Genomic DNA, 22945 nt, shown 5'->3' on the forward strand with positions numbered 1-22945 from the left:
TCCAGTTCAAAATGTCTTAATTCTTAAAACATATCAACATACCAACTAGAAATCTCCATTTCCATGATCAAGACAAATCATCTTAGTTGATATGTAATAGTCTTCAAAGATGAAATGCCCAATTTCATCACCGACTACGAACTAAATTCTGAGTTTACAAAGAACTTGTGATCTATATGATAATGTCTCAATATTCATGTTACCATTATTTTAGATAATAATAAAACAACTTTATTAAACACAACATTAAGTCATACATAATGTCATAAATAATAACATACATAGCATCATACAATATGATTTAAGGGCACTAATCCTAACTGATGCAACTGAAGAGCTCGACAGATAAGCCAGGTATCAAAAAAGTATCGAGATGGCTTAAAAACAGTTTTTCAAGAAGGAAAAAAATACAGATATGAATGCAATCAAACATGCAACTCTGCCAATGATCCAGCCAACATTTTAACTTCTCAAAATCATCTCTCAATCAACAAAGAGTTAAGCATATAGCTCCCAAAAACACACACACACACACACACACACACACACACACACACACACACACACATACTAAACAAGTCTAACCAACTTTATACTTCAAAAACAAGTTAAGACAGTTTAGTGAGCATACATCAACACATGTTAACCTTGTGATGGCCAAATCACATTGTACCTGCACATGTATCAAGAGTAGCAAAGAATATTGCGTGTTGTGTGTGAAAAACATTGCAAGATTACAAAAGTATCTCAATGTTATGACGATTTGAGATATGAGAAAATATATTTAATTCACACACAATCATAACTGTTTGATGGAGACTATCACCTTTGAGGTACATCCTATAACTCACACATCTCCTAGTAAACACACTTGCAATCATATTTAAAGCATTTTGTTCTTATTGCTTTTATTTTTTTTGCATATTTTCTTTTATTAAGCAAACCATGCATGAGTATACAAGAGAGAAAAGAAATACCCAAATATGTTAAGCTTTTTGACATTGCACTTTTGCTATGCCGAAGCATACAGATGTCATTGACATTGCACTTTTGCTATGCCGAAGCTTACAGATGTCATATCATGATTGGCGGGTAACAGTGGTGAGATGGTTATTTATGCATTTCTCTTAGGATTTTTTAGTCCTTTTCGTCAAAAAGAGTGATATGAGTGTTAAGTACAAGAGATCACTTAACCTTACTCATCACAAATAAAGAGCCACAAAGCTCACTTAGTTGTGCATAAGAATGCTCATCTAAGCTACAAGAGATACAAAGTTTAGAAAACTCTGTTTCAATGGCCATTTTAAGATTCACAAGAACCGATGTACACATACACTCATTGTTTTTGTATTTTTTTGAATTTTTCAAAATTTTTTTTATTTTTGAAACAAAACAAAATAACTAAAACTGAAAAACTAATAACCAAAAACATGTAAAGCAAAACAAGGCAATGCATAAAAACTAGACTGACTCAAAACATTAAAGCAAAACTAGACTCACTTGGAACCCTTTTCCTTCCACATCTTGGAAGAACCTTTCCTTTTCGTTAACCCTTGAACCGGCGGTGAGGGGGAATAATTGATATCGTTCAAGTTCGAAAGGAACATGAAGGCTTTGAGAAGATCTCCGAGAGGAGCAAACAAGGACGAAAACTGATTCTGGTTTCCCGACACCAACATGCTATTGCTATTTTGAGTGGCTAACCACTTATAGCAATTTGGTCGAGTATGACTAGCTGCTCCACAGTGATGACAAAGATGCTGCTTCTTTTGTTTAGGCCTTTGAGAGTTAGCCTTCTTAGTCTTACGGTTTTTAACTTCCTTCTTATCCTGCTTAGGTAGTGCTCCTAAGATAGATTTACCCTTATCTATGTTCTCACTATCTAATTCAGTTTTAATATTAATGTTCTCAATTTCAACATTATTGCTAAGAGGAACAAAAATAGTAGCACTAGAAGAAGAAATATTAGAGGAAGAGAAATCATACCCTAAACCTGTTCGATTTGAAACAGATTTTTGAAAACTAAGCATCTCATCGAGCTTAGCGCTTAAAGTCCTTTCCAGCTGAGCTCTGACTTGGAATAGTTCTGCCTCAAGCTTCTTAGTCTTCTCAGCCAAGAAGTTTTTTTCAAACCTCAGTACTCCAATAGTTTGATTTGCTTCATCAAACTTTGTGGAAAGCTCTTCACGTTCAAGCTCCACATCACTAAGCTTCTTGGTGGTCAACCTATAAAACTTCTCATGCTTTTCTGAGACCTTGTATAAATTAGCATTGGCTGTGTGAATGTCATCTTGATCATCCATCTTCTCAAACTTGGTTTCCACCAATTCCTCTTCTTCATCCAAATCTTCAACGATCCCCTCAGTAGGATTAACTGTGCCAGTGAAGGCATTCAAGATTCCGTCATCCTCATTGTTGGAATCATCTTCAGGCTTGGTGTCGCTTAGCGTAACAGCAAGTACCCTGCTTTTCCCAATTGTCTTGAGATATGTTGGGCACTCCTATTTCATGTGTCCGAAGTCTTGGCACCCAAAACACTTAGGTCCTGTAGGAACAGTGTACTGACTGCCATCCCTAGCATCCTTCTTCCTTTTGTCTTGGCACTTGAACTGAGAAGAACTGGATTGCCTACGGTCCTTGTTGAAGCCTTTCCCATTGGCATTTTTCATAAACTTATTGAATTGCCTGGTGATGTAGGAATTCATCTTAGAATCTTCATCATCTGAAGACTCTTCTGTCTCACTGCTCTTGGCCTTCAATGCCATACTCTTGCTCTTGCTCGTCTTTTCGATTCTAGACAAACCCAACTCATAGGTCTGTAGATTTCCAACCAGCTCTGTCAAAGGAATTTTATCAATATCCTTTGATTCCTCAATCGTGGTGATCTTGGCATGGAATCTTTCGGGCAGAGATCTGAGCACTTTTCTCACAATCTTGGGTTCTAGGATAGTTTCTCCAAGATTAAAGGCAGAGTTCACTATGTCTTTGAGTTTTGCATAGAACTCATCAAACGACTCATCCTCCTCCATTTTTATCTCTTCGAAGCTTGTAGTGAGCCTCTGAAGCTTTGAATCCTTGACAGCCTTTGTTCCCTCATTGGTTGTCTGGAGGATGGTCCATGCTTCCTTTGCAGTTTCAGTGGAGGATATCTTCTTGAATTCCTCATTTGTGACTGTACTGAACAACGCATTCAATGCCCTGCTGTTGAAGTTTGCCGCCTTGATCTTTGCCTCATCCCAATCAGCCGGCGCTTCCTTTGGCTTGGTCCAACTAATCTCTACAGCTTGCCACACCTTTTCATTTAGAGACTGCAAAAAAGTTCTCATGCGTACTTTCCAGTATGCATAGTTAGTCCCTTCAAATAAAGGAGGGATAATAAGAGATTGTCCTCTATTCATGACAAACAGGGGTCAATGGATCACACACAAGGATTAAACCCTAATCAGAGTGTGCCTGCTCTGATACCACTTGATAGGCCAAAAACGTATTGACCCATTGTGATGGATTAAGTTGATTAATTAGCCAAGTTTAATTAATTAACCAATTAAACAAGCAAACATATGGTAGCACAAACAAATCACCAATAAACTAAAGTGCAGTGGAAAATAAATTGACATGGTGATTTGTTTACGAATGGGGAAAACTTCCAAGACAAAAACCCCACCGGGTGATTTTAAGGTCACCACTCTCGAGAATCCACTATTATCACAACAAGCGGTTACAAGTAAAGGAATCTCAGTACCTTATACCAACATACAATTGAACCTTTACCCCAATACCCAATTAGACTTGTTCTGTAGTGACAATCTCTCATTTTCAATGCACGGCTCCCAGTACGTGACTAACCAATTGCACGGATCCCAGTACACGACTTCAATCACCAACTTGAGAAAGATGTTGGCTGCAAAGTTCTTCACTTTATCCTCACAATGAAGAATAAGAAGATGTTTAGTTACAAAACCCTACGGTGCAAAGACACAGCAGCTTCTTCACAAAGAGATGAACTAGGGCAAGCTTTGTCTCCGGTCACAAATTGCTTGAACAGACTTTGCTCAATGCTTGTGCAACTTGTGTCTACTTTTACGGTCCTTAAAATAATCCTTTTATATGTCTAGGGTTGTGAGAAAAGAAGGCCCAAAGACATATCCACGGATTGGAATCAAAATAGATTTGAAAATCCGTTTTCCTTAAACCTCGATAGATAGAGGTGTCGAAGTGCTATTGAGCAGCTATCAAGCCACGGGGCTAGAACAGCTTCTTAAAGCTCGATAGATGTAGCTGTCAAGCCAGCTGTCGAGATTTAATGATAAGCACTTCTCAACTTGTTTCTTTGACAGACTTGCATGGCTTTAACACTTGATCTTGAAACCTTGTTTCTTGAAGTATTAAAAACATCCTAGATCTACCCAATAACAAGTAAAGTACGTTTTGTCAAAGGATTAGCTAATTACATAAAAGAATGACATATGTTCTTATCAAGTGAACCACATATGTCTTAACAATGCATGATGAGCTTATTCATATATAGCGCTACTATTGAAATGGCACACCAATACATATTGGTTGTGAAAAATGCATATCTAGTGGCAAGAAATGAAATGTTCTCTAGAATGAATGTCAAAATATTGATGCAATGGCTCCATAAAACTTAATTGAAATGAATGCATGTAGCAACACACATATATTGTCAATCCATAAAAGAAGCATCGAATTGTTGCCTTACTAGGATTTCCCAATACGCCGACTCTCGTGTAATGTACCGTTTGGTCATCCTTCGGTACAACTCTATGTAAGCAGCAAGGTACGTCGTTTCCCCATCCAATGTCTGTGCGTCAGCAAGAAGTTCCCCTCTATGGGCCCATCGGTCAATGTAGACAGCATGTTCTTGCACCCAATCCCTCTCTACTTTACCTTGGAGGGATATTCTGTGGAGATCAACCGATGTATCCACAAGATCCAGTGGCGCTTGCTTCATCCCAACCTTACGAAATACACGTTCTGGATGATAATCCTCAACTATCCAAAAATATATCCATGGCACAATGGCTGTCCATATATGTTGGCCAGCGGTGCAATATGGGGGCAAAGAGTCTAGGACATCCCTATACGGCTCCCAGACAACCTGAATAAATGGTCAACAAAAAAACAAATTAAATCCGTACTTATTTGTGGCAATCTTCAATCTGAGCAAAAATGTAGAAGACCATTGAAGAACCACTTCACTAAAAATCCTATAACATTCTTGACCTATTTCAACCTCTTATTGGATTTGACATGGTAAGATGCACCCATATACTATTGGTTGCACTAGCTGAAATGGAGGGAGAAATTTTAAGGGTTCACAGCTAAATATGTGTGGAATCAAAACCACAAACATCAATGTAAAATTACTAATCAAGGTACTTTATATTGACTGACCGTCTAATGTTCGTGAAATGTTCGTAATTACTTCCTTGTATATATATGGTCTAATTGACCAAAGTTACATTATTAACTATATATATGTAGTAGTTGACAACCCTACCAAGTGAAAAACAAAACTAGGGAGAATTATATCCTCATGACATGAAGCGGTAGAATACCTGGTGTGCCCGTATACTTGACAGTGATGCACGATACGCAGCTAGCACATGTGTGGCATGCTTTATCATGCTCTTTGGCCCCTTCCATCTTGTAAACATACAATTTCAGACAATGCTCATTAGTTAATATCAAACAACAATGCTGCCATAAGAGTAAAATGCTTAGCAAAAATGAAGCCAAAAATTAGCTTTTACTTTTTCGGTGGAAAATACTTATTAGAACTAAGTAAGGAAATACCTAAATCCTTTGCAAGGCTTAAAATTTGGATGGATCTTTAGTAACAATTGATGAAGTGTTGCAAACAAATAATTTTTAGTTCAGTCTTGTCAATTCTCTCCAAATTTTATGCCTTCAAAACTGATAAGAGATTAATTTTGATATGATAGGGGGGAAAAGTGAATTAGGATGTTGCCATAAATATGAAACTGATATTGGAGCTATCTGGTCTGGTGTACCATGGTCTAGTGTACTACATGCGAGTCAAATCTGACAGAGTTGGGTTACCAAGATTTATAAGTTTGTAAAGCTAGGGACACAAAAAAATTTACAATCTTTTTTCACTAGTGTTGGCGTAGTAAGTTGTGATTGGAGCAAGACCACTTTCACGTGAACCCACTATTTACACCTCTTTTATAAACACCAACTACACCATGTAATCTTAATAGATGTGAAAAAGAAGGATAATGAAATTTTTGTCTTGCTTATTGTCATGTTGTAACAAGTTTTTGCTGACAAGTGCTAGCAGGGCCCTATACATCTTTGAACATTTTTTTGTCTATTCTATCACTTTCTGATTCATCACCACTAAAAATGTGAAATGTTTTTTTTTTCTCTGCTTTAATCTATCAGAATTCTGTGGCAGGTGTGCCATGTTTGCTCACATGCGAAAACAACCCTGTTGAAATGAAATAACGTACAAGAAGCTAAATTTGAGTAAAGCTGAAGGAATGCAGATTCTATACATGCTTAGTGATAAAGGAGCCCATGCCATTTTTAGTATTGAGTATATGAGACATGTAAATTAATGATCAGCGTGATTTTATGCGTGAGTGATTCACAATGTGGTACCTCTAGACAATCCCAACAAATTGTTACACTATTTGCAGTGGCTGAGCTTGCGTTTGACTCAATCGAGGTCAACTATATATGCTATTCAGCTTGGTTTTTAAATTCGCCGCTATAAGTGGTATACTGTGACGTTTTTGAAAAACGCTGCTAAAGAGTGAGTGTTTAGCGACATTTTCAAAAAAACGTCGCTATAACTCAAAACAATAGCGACGTTTTTGAAAACGCCACAATAAGGATAGTTTTAGTAGCATTTTTCTAGTTTATAGCGACGTTTTAAGAAAACGTCGCTATAGGTATTAAAGAACACTACCGGTTCCGCACAAACTTTTGCCAGAAAAAGAAAAAAAACTCTTGCCTCCATTTTTGACTTTTCCACACAAACTTTTCCCAAGAAAAAAACTTTTGCCCCCATTTTTTGAATTTTCCACACAAACTCATTCATTTCCCACACTTTTTCCCCCCCCTTTTTTTTTTAACTTTGTTTTTCTTTCTTTTCTTTTGTTCACCGTGTCCCACACTCCCACTTCCCTTCTTTTGTTTTTCTTTCTTTTCCTTTTGTTCACTTCGTGCCCCACACTCTCAGTTCTCTTAGTTCTATAGTCTCTCCTCTCCCATTCCAAAGCAGCCACACCTATTCTCCCTCAAGCCGCCACACATCTTCTCTCCTCCCTTGCCACCCCTAGCCACTGCTGTAGCAACCCCAAGCCACCGCTGACCCACCGTTGCTTTAAAGTGTAAGTCTTTGTTTTTAGCTTATGAGTTTGCTTTGATCTGGTTTTTCTTTGATGGTCATGGAGTTTTTGTGCTAATTTTTGCTCTTTTTTCTATTTTGGTTGGAAAGTTTTTGTTGTTCAAGTTTCTTTAGAGTGTAAGCCCTTGTTTTTGACTTATGAGTTTGCTTTGATTTGGCTTTTCTTTAATGGGTCATGGAGTTTTTGTGCTAATTTGTGCTTTTTTTTTTTTTCGTTGGAAATTCGTACATAAAGCTTTTATTCAGATTTGGCTTTTTGAGCAAAAGGACCTGAGGATCAAGGGCCAAATGATTGTAAGTTTATGTACAAGTTTGTAAATCTTGTATTTCTTTTATTTCTACTATTAATTTTTCTATAGTTGGTAGATTTCAATTTTTTTTTTTGTTATTGGTTTTGTGGTTTAGCTAGCTTGAAATTAATTTTTAAAAAGAACCCACTACCCACTAATGTCTACAAGGAGATTCTTCCATTAGATGAGGATTTTTTACCAAAAAAAAAAAGCAAGAGGACAAATGCTTTTGTGATGTTTGTAAACTATTAGTGTTATTATTTGCGGCATTTTAAAAATGTTGCTAAATCTATTTTCCACCATTATATACGAAAATGTTATATTATTTAGTGACGTTTTAGAAAACGTCACTAAAAGTTTTTGTACGCCACTAAAGAGTCACATATAGCGACGTTTTGCAAAATGTCGCAATAGAGCTATAGTGACTGCTCTATAGCGACGTTTTTGAACGTCGCAAAAGAAAACGTCGTTGTAGACCATTTGTGTCTATAGTGACGTTTTTTGGGGTTTTAGTGACGTTTTACAAACGTCGCCTAAACCCAGATTTCTTGTAGTGACCAAGTCTAATTTGTTTTCCACTTGATGTGCATGCAGGCTTTGCAGCCTAGTTTCAACAATCCATACTATGTAGGTTAGGTCTCACTATGACATAATGGACAAAAATTAAGTATAATCTCTTAATTAGATCAATATAGTACATTAAGTTTTCTTAGCAAATTATTCAAATTTGCATTAATGACTAATGAGGTGTATGATTAAAATAATCACATAGTTGAATTTAATTGTCGATAAGAGTAAAAAGCACTATTTGTGCTACATAATTGACTTAACACTTACAAAACTGTACTTAAATTTTATTCTAGAAAAATTTAAAGAATTGATTTAACTCTCTATACTAACTTAAATTACTAGCAGACTATATTGTGAAGTAGCCTTAGTGACCAAAGAGGAACAGACTTAAACACAGCATAAAAAAATCAGCTGCCTAGCCTAATTAAATTATAGAAAATGAGTTCAATAGGTTGTACAATCAACCCGAATATTATAATTTCATGAAGTTAACTTTCTTGTTCAAATCCTCCTCATTCTCTTTTTTCTTCTCTTCTTGGAATTTTTCACTTGTATGAAAAATAATGAAAAATGAAACTAAAGTTCTTACTTGACTAGTTTAATCAATATCCTAGTCCAAACAAGAATACTATTATTAATAAGAGCCTAAGTTGTTAAGTGTAGCTAGGTTGTTAACTTTTTACAAATTAACCTTACTTAAGAGAACAGCCAAAGTGGTAAAGTACAAAGCTTGTAGTTAAAATTTCAAAATCATGGTTGGGCTTTGGTCGAGGCCTTGGGTTACAGAATCTATCTCAAATCCCACCTAAAGTATACTTGAATTTCTTTATGTATACTGTATAATACTTAAAAATAGCTCCTAGTGCTTGATTAAAGTGATAAAAAAGTGGAAAAAATGTGAAATGTCTGGCTCCAAAGTGTGCTTAGTCGATCAAGCATGGTGTTGGAAATCTCAAAGTATAGGGTTTGGTTCTAATCACAAACTCACAAGGACAAATGGTTCTAGAACACAGCTAGGGTTTATAAACACTGCAGGAGTTTCTTATTATATACCTCAAAAAATTATAATATATTTTTCACATAATAAAGAAGATCATATGTCAATCAAAACCTATCATGTGCTAAACGAGATTAGTGCCAAAATGGATTTATTATTAAAGTCAATTATAGCCACATGCATGGTGAATGACAAGCAACATGACAATTGTATCAAAGGAATCAAATAACATACCGATTGGCGAGGGGACCTACCTCCATTGGCGGTTGTGGCGGCCTCGTAACAGGGCATATCAGTGGGAACCTCGAATACGCCTACAGCTGCACCAACATAAGTGCTCCTCTAATCTGCATCGCCTTCATCTCCGATGCCTTGCAAAGGTGCCTGTACAGCCAGGCTAATGCTCCACTACCCCAACTGTACCTCCTCGTGTCGCTTATTGGGTTTAGGAACTGTAGAAGCATCACCAACACCAGGTCTGCCGACTTGTCCATAAATAGAATGGACCCAAACCACACGAGTATATGATAGCGCGCATGTTGCTGCACTACCTCATCAGTAGCATCCGCAGCTAAGGGGCCTCTAAACAGTGGCTTTAGCCAGCTAACTCTTATCCCCGCCCCAGCTAGGATAGACTTGTTTTTATGGGGATGCGGTATCGCGTCTGGAGAACGATGACCTAGTAAATCATGACACAACCTAAACCAATCTAGCTTGACACTTCTAATCATGGGCAACCCATCAATAGGACCCCCTAGCATCACCTCAATATCTTGTAAGGTGATAACCATCTCTATATGTGGTAAGTGGAACGTGTGCGTCTCTAGACGCCAACGCTCTACTAGTGTTGTGATGAGGGTGTGATCAACTTCCATGTTTGGAACCTTGAATAACCCTTCGAAATCCACCTCAGTTATGTAACAGGCAATCCGTGGGTCTAGCTCACTGTTGGAAAATCTAGTTTTGTATCTCATACAAAACACACAGCGAAAGCAACAAACATGGATCTATTTCATTCATGATTGATAACATGCACTATGTAAATTTTAGAATTTAAGAACAAGATAGCATACCTTGATGTGGTGAAATTCAAAACAAAAGATTAGAAGTACTTGGGAACACTTTTAATCTTCACTCAAATTCCACTTTACGCCCAAGAAGTGTGGTCTCTCAATCAGTTTCCAAAGGAGAATAATTTAGTGGCCTCACTCATACATACACACCATTTTTCAATGATGCCTCTCCTTTATTTCTAATAAAAAAAATCTATATGTTTCTCCCTTTATAACTAACTGATTATCTAATTGGGCTGGCCTATTGGGCCTTTTCAATTGGATATTAGTGTGTGGCTTGGAGTGGGACCAAAAGGGACCAATAAGACATTAGACCCAATGGGCCTTGGGATTTTCTATCAACTCTTGACAAGTTCAAAGTTATCATTAATTATATTTAATACCACTATATAAATATAATTGTACTCTAGGCCTTATTAATAAATTATATCCCAAGACTCTAATGATATCATTTGACCCCTCCATGAAATATCCATAGTGAACAAAGTCATAATAATCTGTCACTTTGTAAACAACTATTTTATCTTTGAGTACCTGGTTTAATCTTTTAGTTATTCACATTTAGTCATAATAAGTTTTAGTAACTCCTTACTAAAGTGGGCACCCTGAATAACCATTTCCCATTAAACTTATCTTAAGGGGATATTTTGTGTTTCTATAAAAAGAGATTATGGATTCCATCTTGAGAATATGTGTTCCCTCAACACTACGTGTGGTTATCCAACATACTGAGGTTTTGACCATGAATATTAGATCTCACTTCTGATATATCAAAGTAACCTACATTTCATGATCTGGTCCACTACCCTCTCAGGATTGAGAGTCTATGAAATTAGAAGTCATGAGATTAATTATTCAGGTGACAATTGTTAATTGAATAATTAATCTCACAGCAGTCCAGTTTAATATGTCTTAACTCTTAAGACACATCAACTAGAAGTCTCCACTTCCATGATTAAGAAAAATCATTTTAGTTGATGTGTTATAGTCTTCACAGATGAAACGCCCAATTTCATCACCGACTACAAATTACATTTTGAGTTTACAAGGAACTTATGATTTACATATTCTGTGACTTTTCACATAAATCACATACAATGTATCTCATGGACTATGACAATGTCCTATAAGTTCATTTATAAATAGTCTCATATAATTAAACAATTTAATTATTGATGACATGCCAATAAATTGGATTTTAGGACAGAAACCTTAACAATCTCCAACTTGTCCTCAAAGACAATTTATCATATATCCGTCACTTATTTCTTTTTAGAGTAATTCATAATCACTCTAAGGCAAGGTTTGGAAACAAGTTTCAGCCAGATTTCTTGCATAAATTATCTTTTCTACTACTACAAATCATGTAATCATATCTCTTTGACAATACTTACGCTTAATGTGTATCATCACCACCTAGGATGAACACATATCTTGAAGTCCAACTTCATGAATCACAATCAAACTACAAGTCAGTATTTGTACAACCAGTAACCATCTAATCCTCACGTTGGTGGACAAGCATATAATTCCTCATTCTCTTAAGATATTTGAGTATATGCTTTACTCCCACTAAATTAAGTGATCTTAGATTCAATTGATATTTGCTTACCATGCCCACCGCAAAATAGATATTTAGCCTAGTATATAGCTTAGCATAAAGACTTCCTATTGATATGGTATAAGGAACCGTCTTAACATGTTTTTCCTTTTATATGTCTTAGGACTACAGTCCTATATAAAGAAACTTCAAACTTAAAAGGAAAGAATCCTTTCTTGAAGTATTACATGCTATACTTGGCTAAAATTTAATATATTTAAGAAGTTTGAGATAGACCTAACATCCTAATTTCTGAATTTTAACAAAGTTTAAATTCTTAGGATGTAATCAGTCTTTCCCAAGTACTTTATATCAAACTAGATTAGACAACAAAAAACTCTATTGATGACAATAACTCTACATCATTCTAAATGATTAGAATGTCATCAATATGCATTAAGAAATTTATTATTCTATATAGCTTTTACACACATAAGGCCTTTTAATACTTGATCAAAATCAAGTAATTTGATTGCTTGATCAAAGATAATATTTTATGAATTAGATGCTTGCTTTAGTCCTTAAATGGACTTTAAGCAACTTGCTTACTAAACACTACTGGTTCTTTGCTATGATCAAGTCTAGTTACATCATATAGATGTCTTCCTCAAGATTGCTACTAAAAGAAGCTTCCTTGATATCCATTGCCATATTTTATCCAAATGAAATATAATGAATAAGAGAATCTAGATAGAGTCAAACTTGACTATTGGTGAAAAAATCTTTTCATAGTCGAACCATTTCTTTCTGAATAAATCTTTTCACCAGTAGTCTTGACTTTGAAGGTTTGCACCTTCAAATCTATCAATCTCATTTACTTGTAGATCTATTTGAAAACAATAGGTTTAATGCCATTAGGCGCCTCTACAAGTTCTAGACTTTAAAATAGAATCTAATTCTCTTCACATAACCTTGGTAATCTATATTCAAATCATCTATTGCCTTTACGTAGGACCGAGATTCAAATTCATATCTTTATGGAATGACTTCAAAAGTTTATCCCAAAACTATGAATTTATTTGGTAATTGATAATCCTCCCACTACGATATTGTACCGGTGTAATAGTTATCTACAGAATAATGTCTTGTGGTCTATTGAATACAACCATCTCATTTCTAAATGTATTTTATAGTTATCTTACAACAAATTCTGACATTTTTCTTCTAGAACAATCTACCTTTAAAAGAGTCATATTCCTCCTTTATGTATGCATTGACTTAAAGAAGTCACTGGATCTTTATTCCTTTACAAAAAGGAGTCCTAGATCATATTATCCTCTAAATAAAATTCATAGATTGAGAATATATCAATATAATGGTTCTAAGAGCCCCATCTTTCACCAATCTTGAATATCATTTAGATTAATAAGATCTAGACATAAGTGTCAAAACATACAATACCAAAGGATGAAACTTTCTCTTTAAAAATTAAAATATGTAAATTTCCATCTAGAAAACAATCATGGACAACGTTTAGCTTTACCAAAACAGAAACACTTTCCTTTTGGTTATACTTTTGAGTCTAATTTCCTTTTGGCAACTACAAGGGCAACTAGCTTGTCCAACTGCTCGGTAGTTTAATTCATCTTCTTACCACCCTTACCTTTCGGTCCAGGCTAAGAATTTGAATTAAATCATATTGATCCTTGCCTTAGCTTTTAGGATATCTTCCTTTGCGTAGAACTCATTCATCAATTCAGACAATATAAAATGAAATTATTTTAAAAAACAATTTGAATTGATCAAATGATTCTAACAAGGACTTGTGGATCATATCCATATGAGATTAATATTTAATCTCTATATCCAAGAATTCCAATTCATTTTAAAAACATAAAACATTTTCATAAAATTATATAGAATTGGAACTCCTTAAGCCTTTTCTTAGCATTCAATATTGAAAGCTTGGATTTGTGTTAAAAACACAAGAGCTGTTTAGACCCTAAATTAAAAAAAATACGGCTCGGTTGATTTTACTCTAACTTAGACTAAGTGCATAATAGAGTAAATGCGAGCGAACAAACAATGCAACTACTCTAAGCCATATTCAACAAATCACAGTAGTAAAATGAAAGCTAAAAGAATAGGGAAGAGAGATGCAAACACAAGATAACACGCCGATGTGTTATCGAAGAGGAAACCGAAGAACTCGGCAAAAAACCTCTTCGCCACCCTCCAAGCTGTAAATCGATCCACTAGACAATAAGTTGGGATATATGAATAGCAAGAGACCTTCCAAGCCTAATCTACCTAGTGCACCTAAGCCCTCCAAGCTCCTACTCCAACAAGGCTTCTCAAAACCGTGTCTTGTCTAGGTTTCCGGATCCTGCAATGCGCCCGATTGCATCCGCCAAAGCTTGGCTTCTTCCAATGCTTCCCAGCAGCACCAAAACCTCACTGGACACTCAGTATGGGTGTGGTATCCAGCTATCACCATCTGTCATGACTCTTCGCATTCCAGTCATGTGCTGGGCACATGCATTACTTCACAGGATGGCTAGTCGCGAGCTACCCGGGAAAACTCCTTTTGTCTTCAATAGATGCCTTAAGTCTTCACACTCTCTCTCTCTCTCTCATACACAACACTTACAAATAAATCCCACTTAAACAAGGTACAAAAGATTCAACAAAATACAATCAAATTTGGTATGGAATTAAAGCCAACACAAAATAGTTGTAAATTACAACTTTACAATCTCCCCCTTTGGCTATTCTGTGACAAAACACCCTATAACAGACTCTAGACTTAAACAAGAGTTTGGAAACAATGGAAAAACTCATTTACACCTAATTTAGAAGCTGTGAAGCATTTGCACGAATAAACCTGTATCTTGAAACACAAACAAAACTTTCATTAAGCTCATGACAAGTTGAATACAAGGAACGTATAGGAGCAAGTATAATGCGATCAAGGTAAAAGACAAGATATAAACTATGAAGCATAACTTGATCATACAAGAATAGTCATTAAAGAACGAATACAATGATCATTTAACTAGTAAATGATCATCCGGACACACAATGCAATTAAGTGAAAAGCAAAAATCAATTGCATGTCCAAAACACACAGCCAATGCAAAATATCAAAGTATTTGCATTGAGGATACAAGATTCAACAAGGGCACAAGTGTGTAGTACTCAAGATAAACTAAAAGTACAACAACAAAAAAAAGCTACAAAGCAATGAGATAAACACAAAGTATTGCATATTAAACTGAAATTTAACCAAAGTACTTAAAGCTTTAAAAGAAAGCAATGTAAATAAAAGCGTTCTAGACTATGGCAAAAGAAAGTAAACAACTAAACCACCAAAAATTAACCAATATGTCTATGAAGTGCATATGCTGCGCTATGCTCCCCCTCAAAATGTGCAACTCCCCCTCAAAATTTTCTCCCCCTTTTTGACAGGAATGGCCAAAGGAGTTAGTCTTCATCTTCCTCTAACTTCCTTTGAATTTGATCCAATTGGGTTTGGAGAGAAATGAACTTCGTGTCGAAGCGAATGTGTTGAAAGTGCATGATAGATGCAAGTCCGGATAGCTTAGTGCTGATGTCTTGAATGGATGACATAATGATGTCTAACTTTTCATCAAGAGCATAAGAGCTAGAGCTTGAACTAGCATGAGGAGCATCACTCTCTTGCTTGGTTGCCGTCCGGGTGTGATTAATGCTGGCATTAAGAGAATGAGTATTGATTGGATTAGGTCGTGGGTATGGGCTCTCATCTTCCAACGAGTGGACACCTTTCAGCTTCAGAATTTTTGAGATAAGGCAACTGAAGGGAAGGAAGTTCCTCAAGGCAGTCCTCTCGACTGTTTTGTGTAAGACGTGGAAGATATGAGAGCAAATATCAATCTCTTCATCATTGACCAGGTCATGGAGAAATAAGGCCCGATCAATATTCATGTAACCGGTACTTGAGAGAGGATAGAAGTTGTGGAACATGATTGATGTGAGCAGCCTCAATTCGAGTGATAGTGATGCAACACTCACCACTTTTCCATTGGAAGAGAATTTCAAGTTCTTCCCTAGAGTTTCCTGAAGAAAATCCTGCTCGGGATCTAACTCATCGTATACCGGAGGCTTCGGAAACATAGGCTGGTTGATACGTAGAATTAGCAAGATAAGTGGGTGTTACTGTGAAATTCTTTCCTCTAACCCAACATTTCATCTCATCTCCCTCAGCAATGGCATTCGCATAGAATTCCTTCACCATATTCTTGTATGGTTCATCAAAGCTTAATAGAAGGAAATTCCAATCCTTGGTAGCACACCATTTTGGAATGCTCGTATCGAGGAGAGAGGCTTGGCCAACTGCCCTTTCAACCAACAAGGGGGCATCTTTGAAATATTTCTCATAATCTTAAGATGCGGCGTATGACTTGAACTTGTCAACATCATAAAGCCCTATTAAAGACCTGGTCCTCTTTGGCTTCGGGGTAAAACTGTCAAGATCTATCACAGGTTCTTTTCCTTTGCTACTTCCCCCTTTTACAACTGATTTCTTGAAGGGTGACATCTGCATAAACAGACACAAATCACACAAAGAGAATGCAGAAACACAAAGACAAGAACACAAACTTGATTAGTGTCAAGTTAGTAAAAAAAAAAAGAAGCACAAATACTTAAAACAAAACATAACAGTGTTAAAATTACATGATTTAAGATCTAAACCATGTAAACACAAGCAAAATGCAAGAATATATCAACTGTGCATGTGTGTGCATGAGGTGATGCAAGAAGTGTGCCTAGTGTGTGCCTAGGTGATGCATGGCATGGCATTGAGGCATAAATTGAGCAAAGTGTGTAAAATACACACCCAATGATCAAAACATGTCAAGCATGTTCAATCAAGGGTAAACCCAAACATTGGAACTCATTTGAGTCCAATTCAACACAAAAATGTCACTTGAACTTTTTTTCAAACACTTAGCATGCAACATTGTTCTACATGTATGGACAATGCATGAACACAAAGAAATCTGCTTAAATACAAGAGTAAAATGCCACAAGGGGCCAACACAGATACACACAAACCAAATAGGACTCATCCCAATCAAAATTTTGAAATTTTTTTTCCTAAAAATCATATTTTCCAACCCTTTTTTCAAAAATCCCCAATTCAAGAACCCTAACAAAAATTCTGCATAATCTAGAATGAAAAGCTTAAAAGAATGTTAAGAAACATACCTTTGAAAAGATTTTGCAAAGATTTGGACTTGAAATTTGTGGGTTTTGTGTGAAAAATTAGTTTTGGGTTGAGAGTGATTCGAGTGAGGCAAAGGGAGTGAACTTAAGAGTGTTTTTAAAAAAACTCAATCACATCAGCCTTATAAAACTGAAAACACGCGTTTTTCGCGGGTTAGACAGTCGTGAAATTACTCGCGAAAAATACCACTGAAGCACAAACACTTTCGTGGGAAGCTTTTAGTCACGAAATAGTCGCGAGACAGTCGCGAAAGTCTCTGTCTGAAATATGTGTTTTCTAGTTTTTGCCTAAAAATCATTTCACGAGAAGTGCTTGGTCGCGAAATAGTCACGATACAGTCACGATATTCTCTGTATGAGAATGAGATTTTCAGATTTCTCTTAAACTCTTTTCATGGGAAGCTCTTAGTCACGAGCTTCTTGCGAAAATGTCTTTGAACCAGATTTTGAAGAACAACACAAAAATGTATTTTGAACAAAAAAATTAAAGCACGAAAGTATAAAAACACTTTCAAAAACATATAAAGTACTCAAAAATCTTTTTGGGTTTGATCGGCAAGCAATTGAGCATACACATCACATTTGATCATGTACAATCACACAAATGAAATAAGCATTCATTGAACAAAGTCTTGTGCGTTGTGTGTGAGTATCAAATGTGGAATAGTCCTTAGTCTAGAGTGAAGCTTCAATGATCAATTCAATCAAGTCATACACAACTAGTACTAAGTCAAGTGGACTATCTCAATTACAAAAATGAACATATATAATCTTCCACAAGAAAATGATTACATTTCTTTGAAACTTTTCATTTGAATTCTTTACAAATCATAACATTTAATCATTTTTGAACAAAATACATCTCATTTTGAGATCAATGCCTGAAATTTTTGATATTTCAACTTTCTGAGTGAGCTTTTGGCTTTTTGAGGAACCATACATTTTAATACAAGTCGTTTTCCCTTTTTCCTAGTCAAATACTAGTATGTGCGACGACTTTTGCAGCTCAATATCTCTTTTCATTTTGAGATTTACATTTGATGAGCTCTTTAAGCAAAAATATGAAAACGTGGAAAAAGATATAGGTACAAGTCTATGCATGTATCAAGACCAACAAGACTATTGACTAATTATTCATGACAAGCTTGAAGATCGATTTACAACAATCACACATAGATTTCAAGATTTGTCCCACAAAGATAGATGTGCATACAAAACAAACTAAACTCGTAAATGCACTACGCCATTAGTACGAAGGTACTAGGCCAAACTCACATGTGATACACACAAAACAAGCAATCAAAATTTGTGGAGATTTTTCAATTTCTTATGTGATTTTGAATTTTTCAACACACTCAAAACCATAACAACAAAAGTAAGATCAACAAAAACAAGAACAAAATGCAACTAGCAAAAGAAACATGCTATGAATCGGAAGCAATGACACAAGAAGATTTTGCATGACATGATGCATGAACCTATGACCCCTAAACATCGAAAGAATCAATGCACAGGCATAAGGAATAATTATGCATGAGTACCTTTCTTCACCCACACTTTTCGAGTGTTTTGGATAAGAGCCTTGGATGGAGGGGTACGACCAACATAGCTTTCCAACCTCGAAGTGAAGCTAGCAAGGCATAAGGAATACTTTTAATCTTCACTCCAATTCCACTTTACGCCCAAGATGTGTGGTCTCTCAATTAGTTTTTGTTCAAGGGAGAATGAGAGAGTGTCCAACACTCACATACACACTATCATAATGATCTCTTTCCTTTTCAAGACTTGAAACATGAGCTTATAGCGCTACTCAAGGAATTTGGGAAAATCTTCTCTTGGTCTTACCAAGATATGCTAGGGTTAGATACTGAGATTGTCGTGCATAGAATTCTAGTTAAGCCAAACTGCCCTCTAGTGCAGCAAGCCCTTTGAAGGATGAAATCTAAGATCATTTTGAAGATTGAAGAAGAAGTAGAAAAACAGTTGAAAGCCGATTTCCTTACCGTGATAGCCTACTTAGATTGGGTCGCCAACGTTGTTCCGATGCCTAAGAAAGATGGGAAAGTACGCATGTGTGTTGATTGTAGAGATTTGAACCTGGCTAGCCCTAAGGACAATTTCCCATTGCCGCATATCGATACACTGATCGATAATACCGCTACCAACATGCTCTTCTCCTTTATGGATAGATTCTCGAGGTTATAATCATATCAAGATGGTTGAGGAAGACAAAGCTAAGACAACATTCACCACTCATTGGGGAACCAATGCGTATGATGTCATGTCGTTTGGCTCAAAGAACGCCAGTGCTACTTACCAGCGAGCCATGGTAACCTTGTTCCGTGATATAATGCATCAAGAGATGGAAGTCTACATAGAAGATATGATTGCCATATCCCGCACTTCCAGGGATCATTTGGTAGATTTGAGAAAGCTGTTCAAGTGCTTTATCAAGTACAGATTGAGACTAAACCCTAACAACGGCATCTTCGGAGCTAGTTCAAGCAAATTGCTCAGCTTTATAGTCAGCCAAAATGGAATCAAAGTCAACCGAGCAAAAGTCCAAGCCATCCGGGACATGCCAACACTGCAAATCGAGAAATAGATTTGCAGTTTCTTAGGAAAGGTCAATTATATAGCTTGTTTCATAGCGAAATTGACAGCCACATGTGATCCACTATTCAAGCTCTTGAAGAAGGACACAAAGATAGAATGGATAGATGAGTGCCAAGTGACCTTTGACAAGATCAAGTAGTATTTGTTGAACCCTCCTATTTTGGTTCCCCTGACGTCGGGATATCCATTGATCCTCTACCTAGCTGTACAAGAAACCTTCATAGGCTGCATGTTAGGCCAATTGGTTGAGCCCGACTAGAAAGAAAGGGTGATTTACTACTTAAGCAAAAAGTTCACCAACTGTGAGATCAACCACATCACCATTGAAAAGATGTGTTGCACCTCAGTGTGGGCCTCACACATATTGCGACAGTACATGCTTTACTACACCACGCGGCTCATTTCCCATATGGATCCCATTAAGTACATTTTTGAAAAGCCAACTCTTACAGGGAAGATTTCTCGTTGGCAAATGTTGCTCTCCGAATTCGACATTGTGTTTGTGATGAGAAAGGCCATCAAGTGCCAAGCCATAGCCGACTACCTAGCAGACCAGCCGTTGAATGATCTAGAGCTTTCAGAATCCCTCTTCCCTGATGAGGATGTCATGGCACTAGAGCTAGAACCAGACAATGGAGAACCGTGGCGTTGGAAGCTTTATTTTGATGGAGCTGTTAATTCTACCGAAAATGGAGTGGGAGCAGTCTTAATTTCCCCCAAGGGCCAGCAAATCCCTATTTTAGTTAAGCTGAATTTTGATTGCCCAAACAACGTCACAAAATATGAAGCGTGCATAGTCAGCCTGTAAATGGCCCTAGAGTTTGGCGCCTATGACTTGAGCGTCTTTGGAGATTCCCTATTGATCATCTCCCAAATGGAAGGAAAATGACAAGCCCGAGATGCCATGTTGATTTTGTATTAGAAATGTGTCAACCGCTTGAATCCGAAATTCTGAGACATCACATTTGCCTATTTACCCCGAGCACACAACCAGTTTGTAGACGCCTTGGCTACCCTGGCTAGCATGGTAAAGTTATCAAAAGGAGATGATATGCGGCAATTGCGCATAAAAGTCAGTGGTGTTCTAGCCTATTGCATGAACATCAAAGAATGCATGAGTGTTAAAGTCGAAGTCGATGGAAAGCCATGGTACCATGATATCAAGGCTTATATGAAGAACAATGAATACCCATTCGGTGCAACGAATAGTGAAAAGAAGTTTATCTGGCGCATGGCCTGCCAATTTTTCTTGAGTGGAGAAGTCCTATACAAAAGGAACCACGATTCTACCTTGCTCCGATGTGTAGATGCCTCTGAGGCTAATCATTTGATAAAAGAGATGCATAAAGGCTTACTCAGAGCTCATGTCAGTGTACCCTTGTTGGACTGTAAGATTATGAGAGCCAGATACTATTGGCTCACCATGGAAAGTGATTGCATTAAACATGTGAAGACATGCCACCGTTGCCAATCCTATCAAGACAGGAAGAATTCTCCTCCTCAACCTTTGTACTCTTTAGTAGCACTATGGCCCTTCTCAGCCTGGGTATGGCACGAGTACTTGCCATTTGCTTTGTGCGCATATTGCACTTCTATTCATACTTCCACGGGTGCGACCTCATATTCATTAGTATATGGCATACAGGTCATCCTCCCCGCAGAGGTAGAGATCCCATATCTCAGGATTTTATCTTAAACAGAGATATCGAAAGTTATATAGGCCCATTCCCGATATGAACAACTGAACATGATAGATGAAAAGTGAATGACAGTAATGTGTAATGGACAATTGTACTAACGCCGCGTCAAGCAAGCATTCAATAAGAAAGTTAGACCCAGGGTCTTCGAAGAAGGTGATCTAGTCTTGAAGAAGCGTAACCAGGCCATACCTGATCACAAAGGAAAGTTTGCCCCAACTTACAAGGGCGCATATGTGGTAAAGAAGGCCTTTTTCAAAGGATCCTTAATTCTAGACGACATGGATGGGCATGACTTCAATATGCCCACCAATTCTAATGTCGTCATACGGTACTTTGCATGAAGGAACCTCTCAGTGCACCTCATTTCTATATTTTTATGTCAACAAAAAAAAGGAACAAAAAAAAACAAAAAAAATATGTAAAAGGGTAGATCAAAAACCCAAAAGGGCGGTCTATGCAAAAGGTGAGCCAAAAGAAAGAGAGCGTGAGAAAATATAAAAAGGTAGATTGAAAACCCGAAAGGGCGGTCTACGCAAAAGAAAAGTAAAAGAAGGAGTGTAAGAGAGCTTGCTAGATTGAAAACCTGAAAGGGCAGGTATAGGCAAAAATTAAGGCAATCAAAAGTCAGTTGAACTACATGATGACCTGATCCTTCCTAGTGGAGGTACGTAGGCAGCCATCTTGGTTCGGTCACGTCTTAAAAGAAAAATCAGTCAGCTTGGCCTGCTTTAATTTTTTTTTAAGATTAGAAAGTTAGAAGGATCCAACATCCAAGACAAGATGTGAAGACGCCTTCGAGATTGCTCGCTATCTACAATACTGCCATGACCCGGTGGTCTGCTTAAGATGTTTTGGCTCAAACCAATGGGAAATGTACCTCAATGGGAAAAGGAAAAGATCTGTCTAGAACAGGATGTATCCTTGGAAAAATAAGATATTGATATGCATGGATTTTACACCTATCACTTATTTGTATAATCTTGAATTTTCAAAGCATTTGCCTGCATATTCATTAACATGCCTGTATTACGCCATTCTGTTTCTTTCATACATTCTGGTATCAAAACATGAAATCTCATCTCATAAATATATCCTGAACATCAACATAAGCATCTCTCTCCACCATCTCTCAGTTTCTAAGCATGCCTAACAGACTAAACTATGCTTTAAGAACGCAAACAAAAGTGGAAGGCCTTACGCAATTGCCTAGCAATTTACGAAGGACCTTTCCATACATGGTGGGATACTAACTACATAGCTCATGTGCAGAAACAAAATAAGCAGAAAAGAACATCAGCAAGTCAAACATGGCCCAAGCGATTAGACATGGCCTAGCACAATCTCCCAAAACCAATCTTGAGAATCGGGTCATCATGAGCATGAGTGCGAAGTAACCCGGCTGCATCAAAGCCCAGGTCTTTGGCAACCCCTCTGAGTCTATCATGTGAATGTCAAATACGGACAAGCTCCCTCTCCATCATGGAATCAG

At 37.0% G+C, this 22945-nt stretch overlaps 2 protein-coding genes across 2 annotated transcripts; one reads left to right on the top strand and one right to left on the bottom strand.

Annotated features, from left to right (window-relative positions):
- Window positions 1-9573: 9573 nt before the first annotated feature.
- Window positions 9574-10134, bottom strand: LOC142635120 (serine/threonine-protein phosphatase 7 long form homolog). The gene has a single exon (XM_075809333.1). It carries the CDS (start codon window positions 10132-10134, stop codon window positions 9574-9576), a length of 561 nt encoding a protein of 186 aa, XP_075665448.1.
- Window positions 10135-20087: 9953 nt separating this feature from the next.
- Window positions 20088-20564, top strand: LOC142635121 (uncharacterized). Its single transcript, XM_075809334.1, has one exon. The coding sequence runs from the start codon at window positions 20088-20090 to the stop codon at window positions 20562-20564; it is 477 nt and encodes a 158-aa protein (XP_075665449.1).
- Window positions 20565-22945: the final 2381 nt, after the last annotated feature.

Source organism: Castanea sativa, chromosome 5 (assembly GCF_040712315.1).
Source record: "Castanea sativa cultivar Marrone di Chiusa Pesio chromosome 5, ASM4071231v1".
Classification (NCBI taxonomy): Eukaryota; Viridiplantae; Streptophyta; class Magnoliopsida; order Fagales; family Fagaceae; genus Castanea; species Castanea sativa.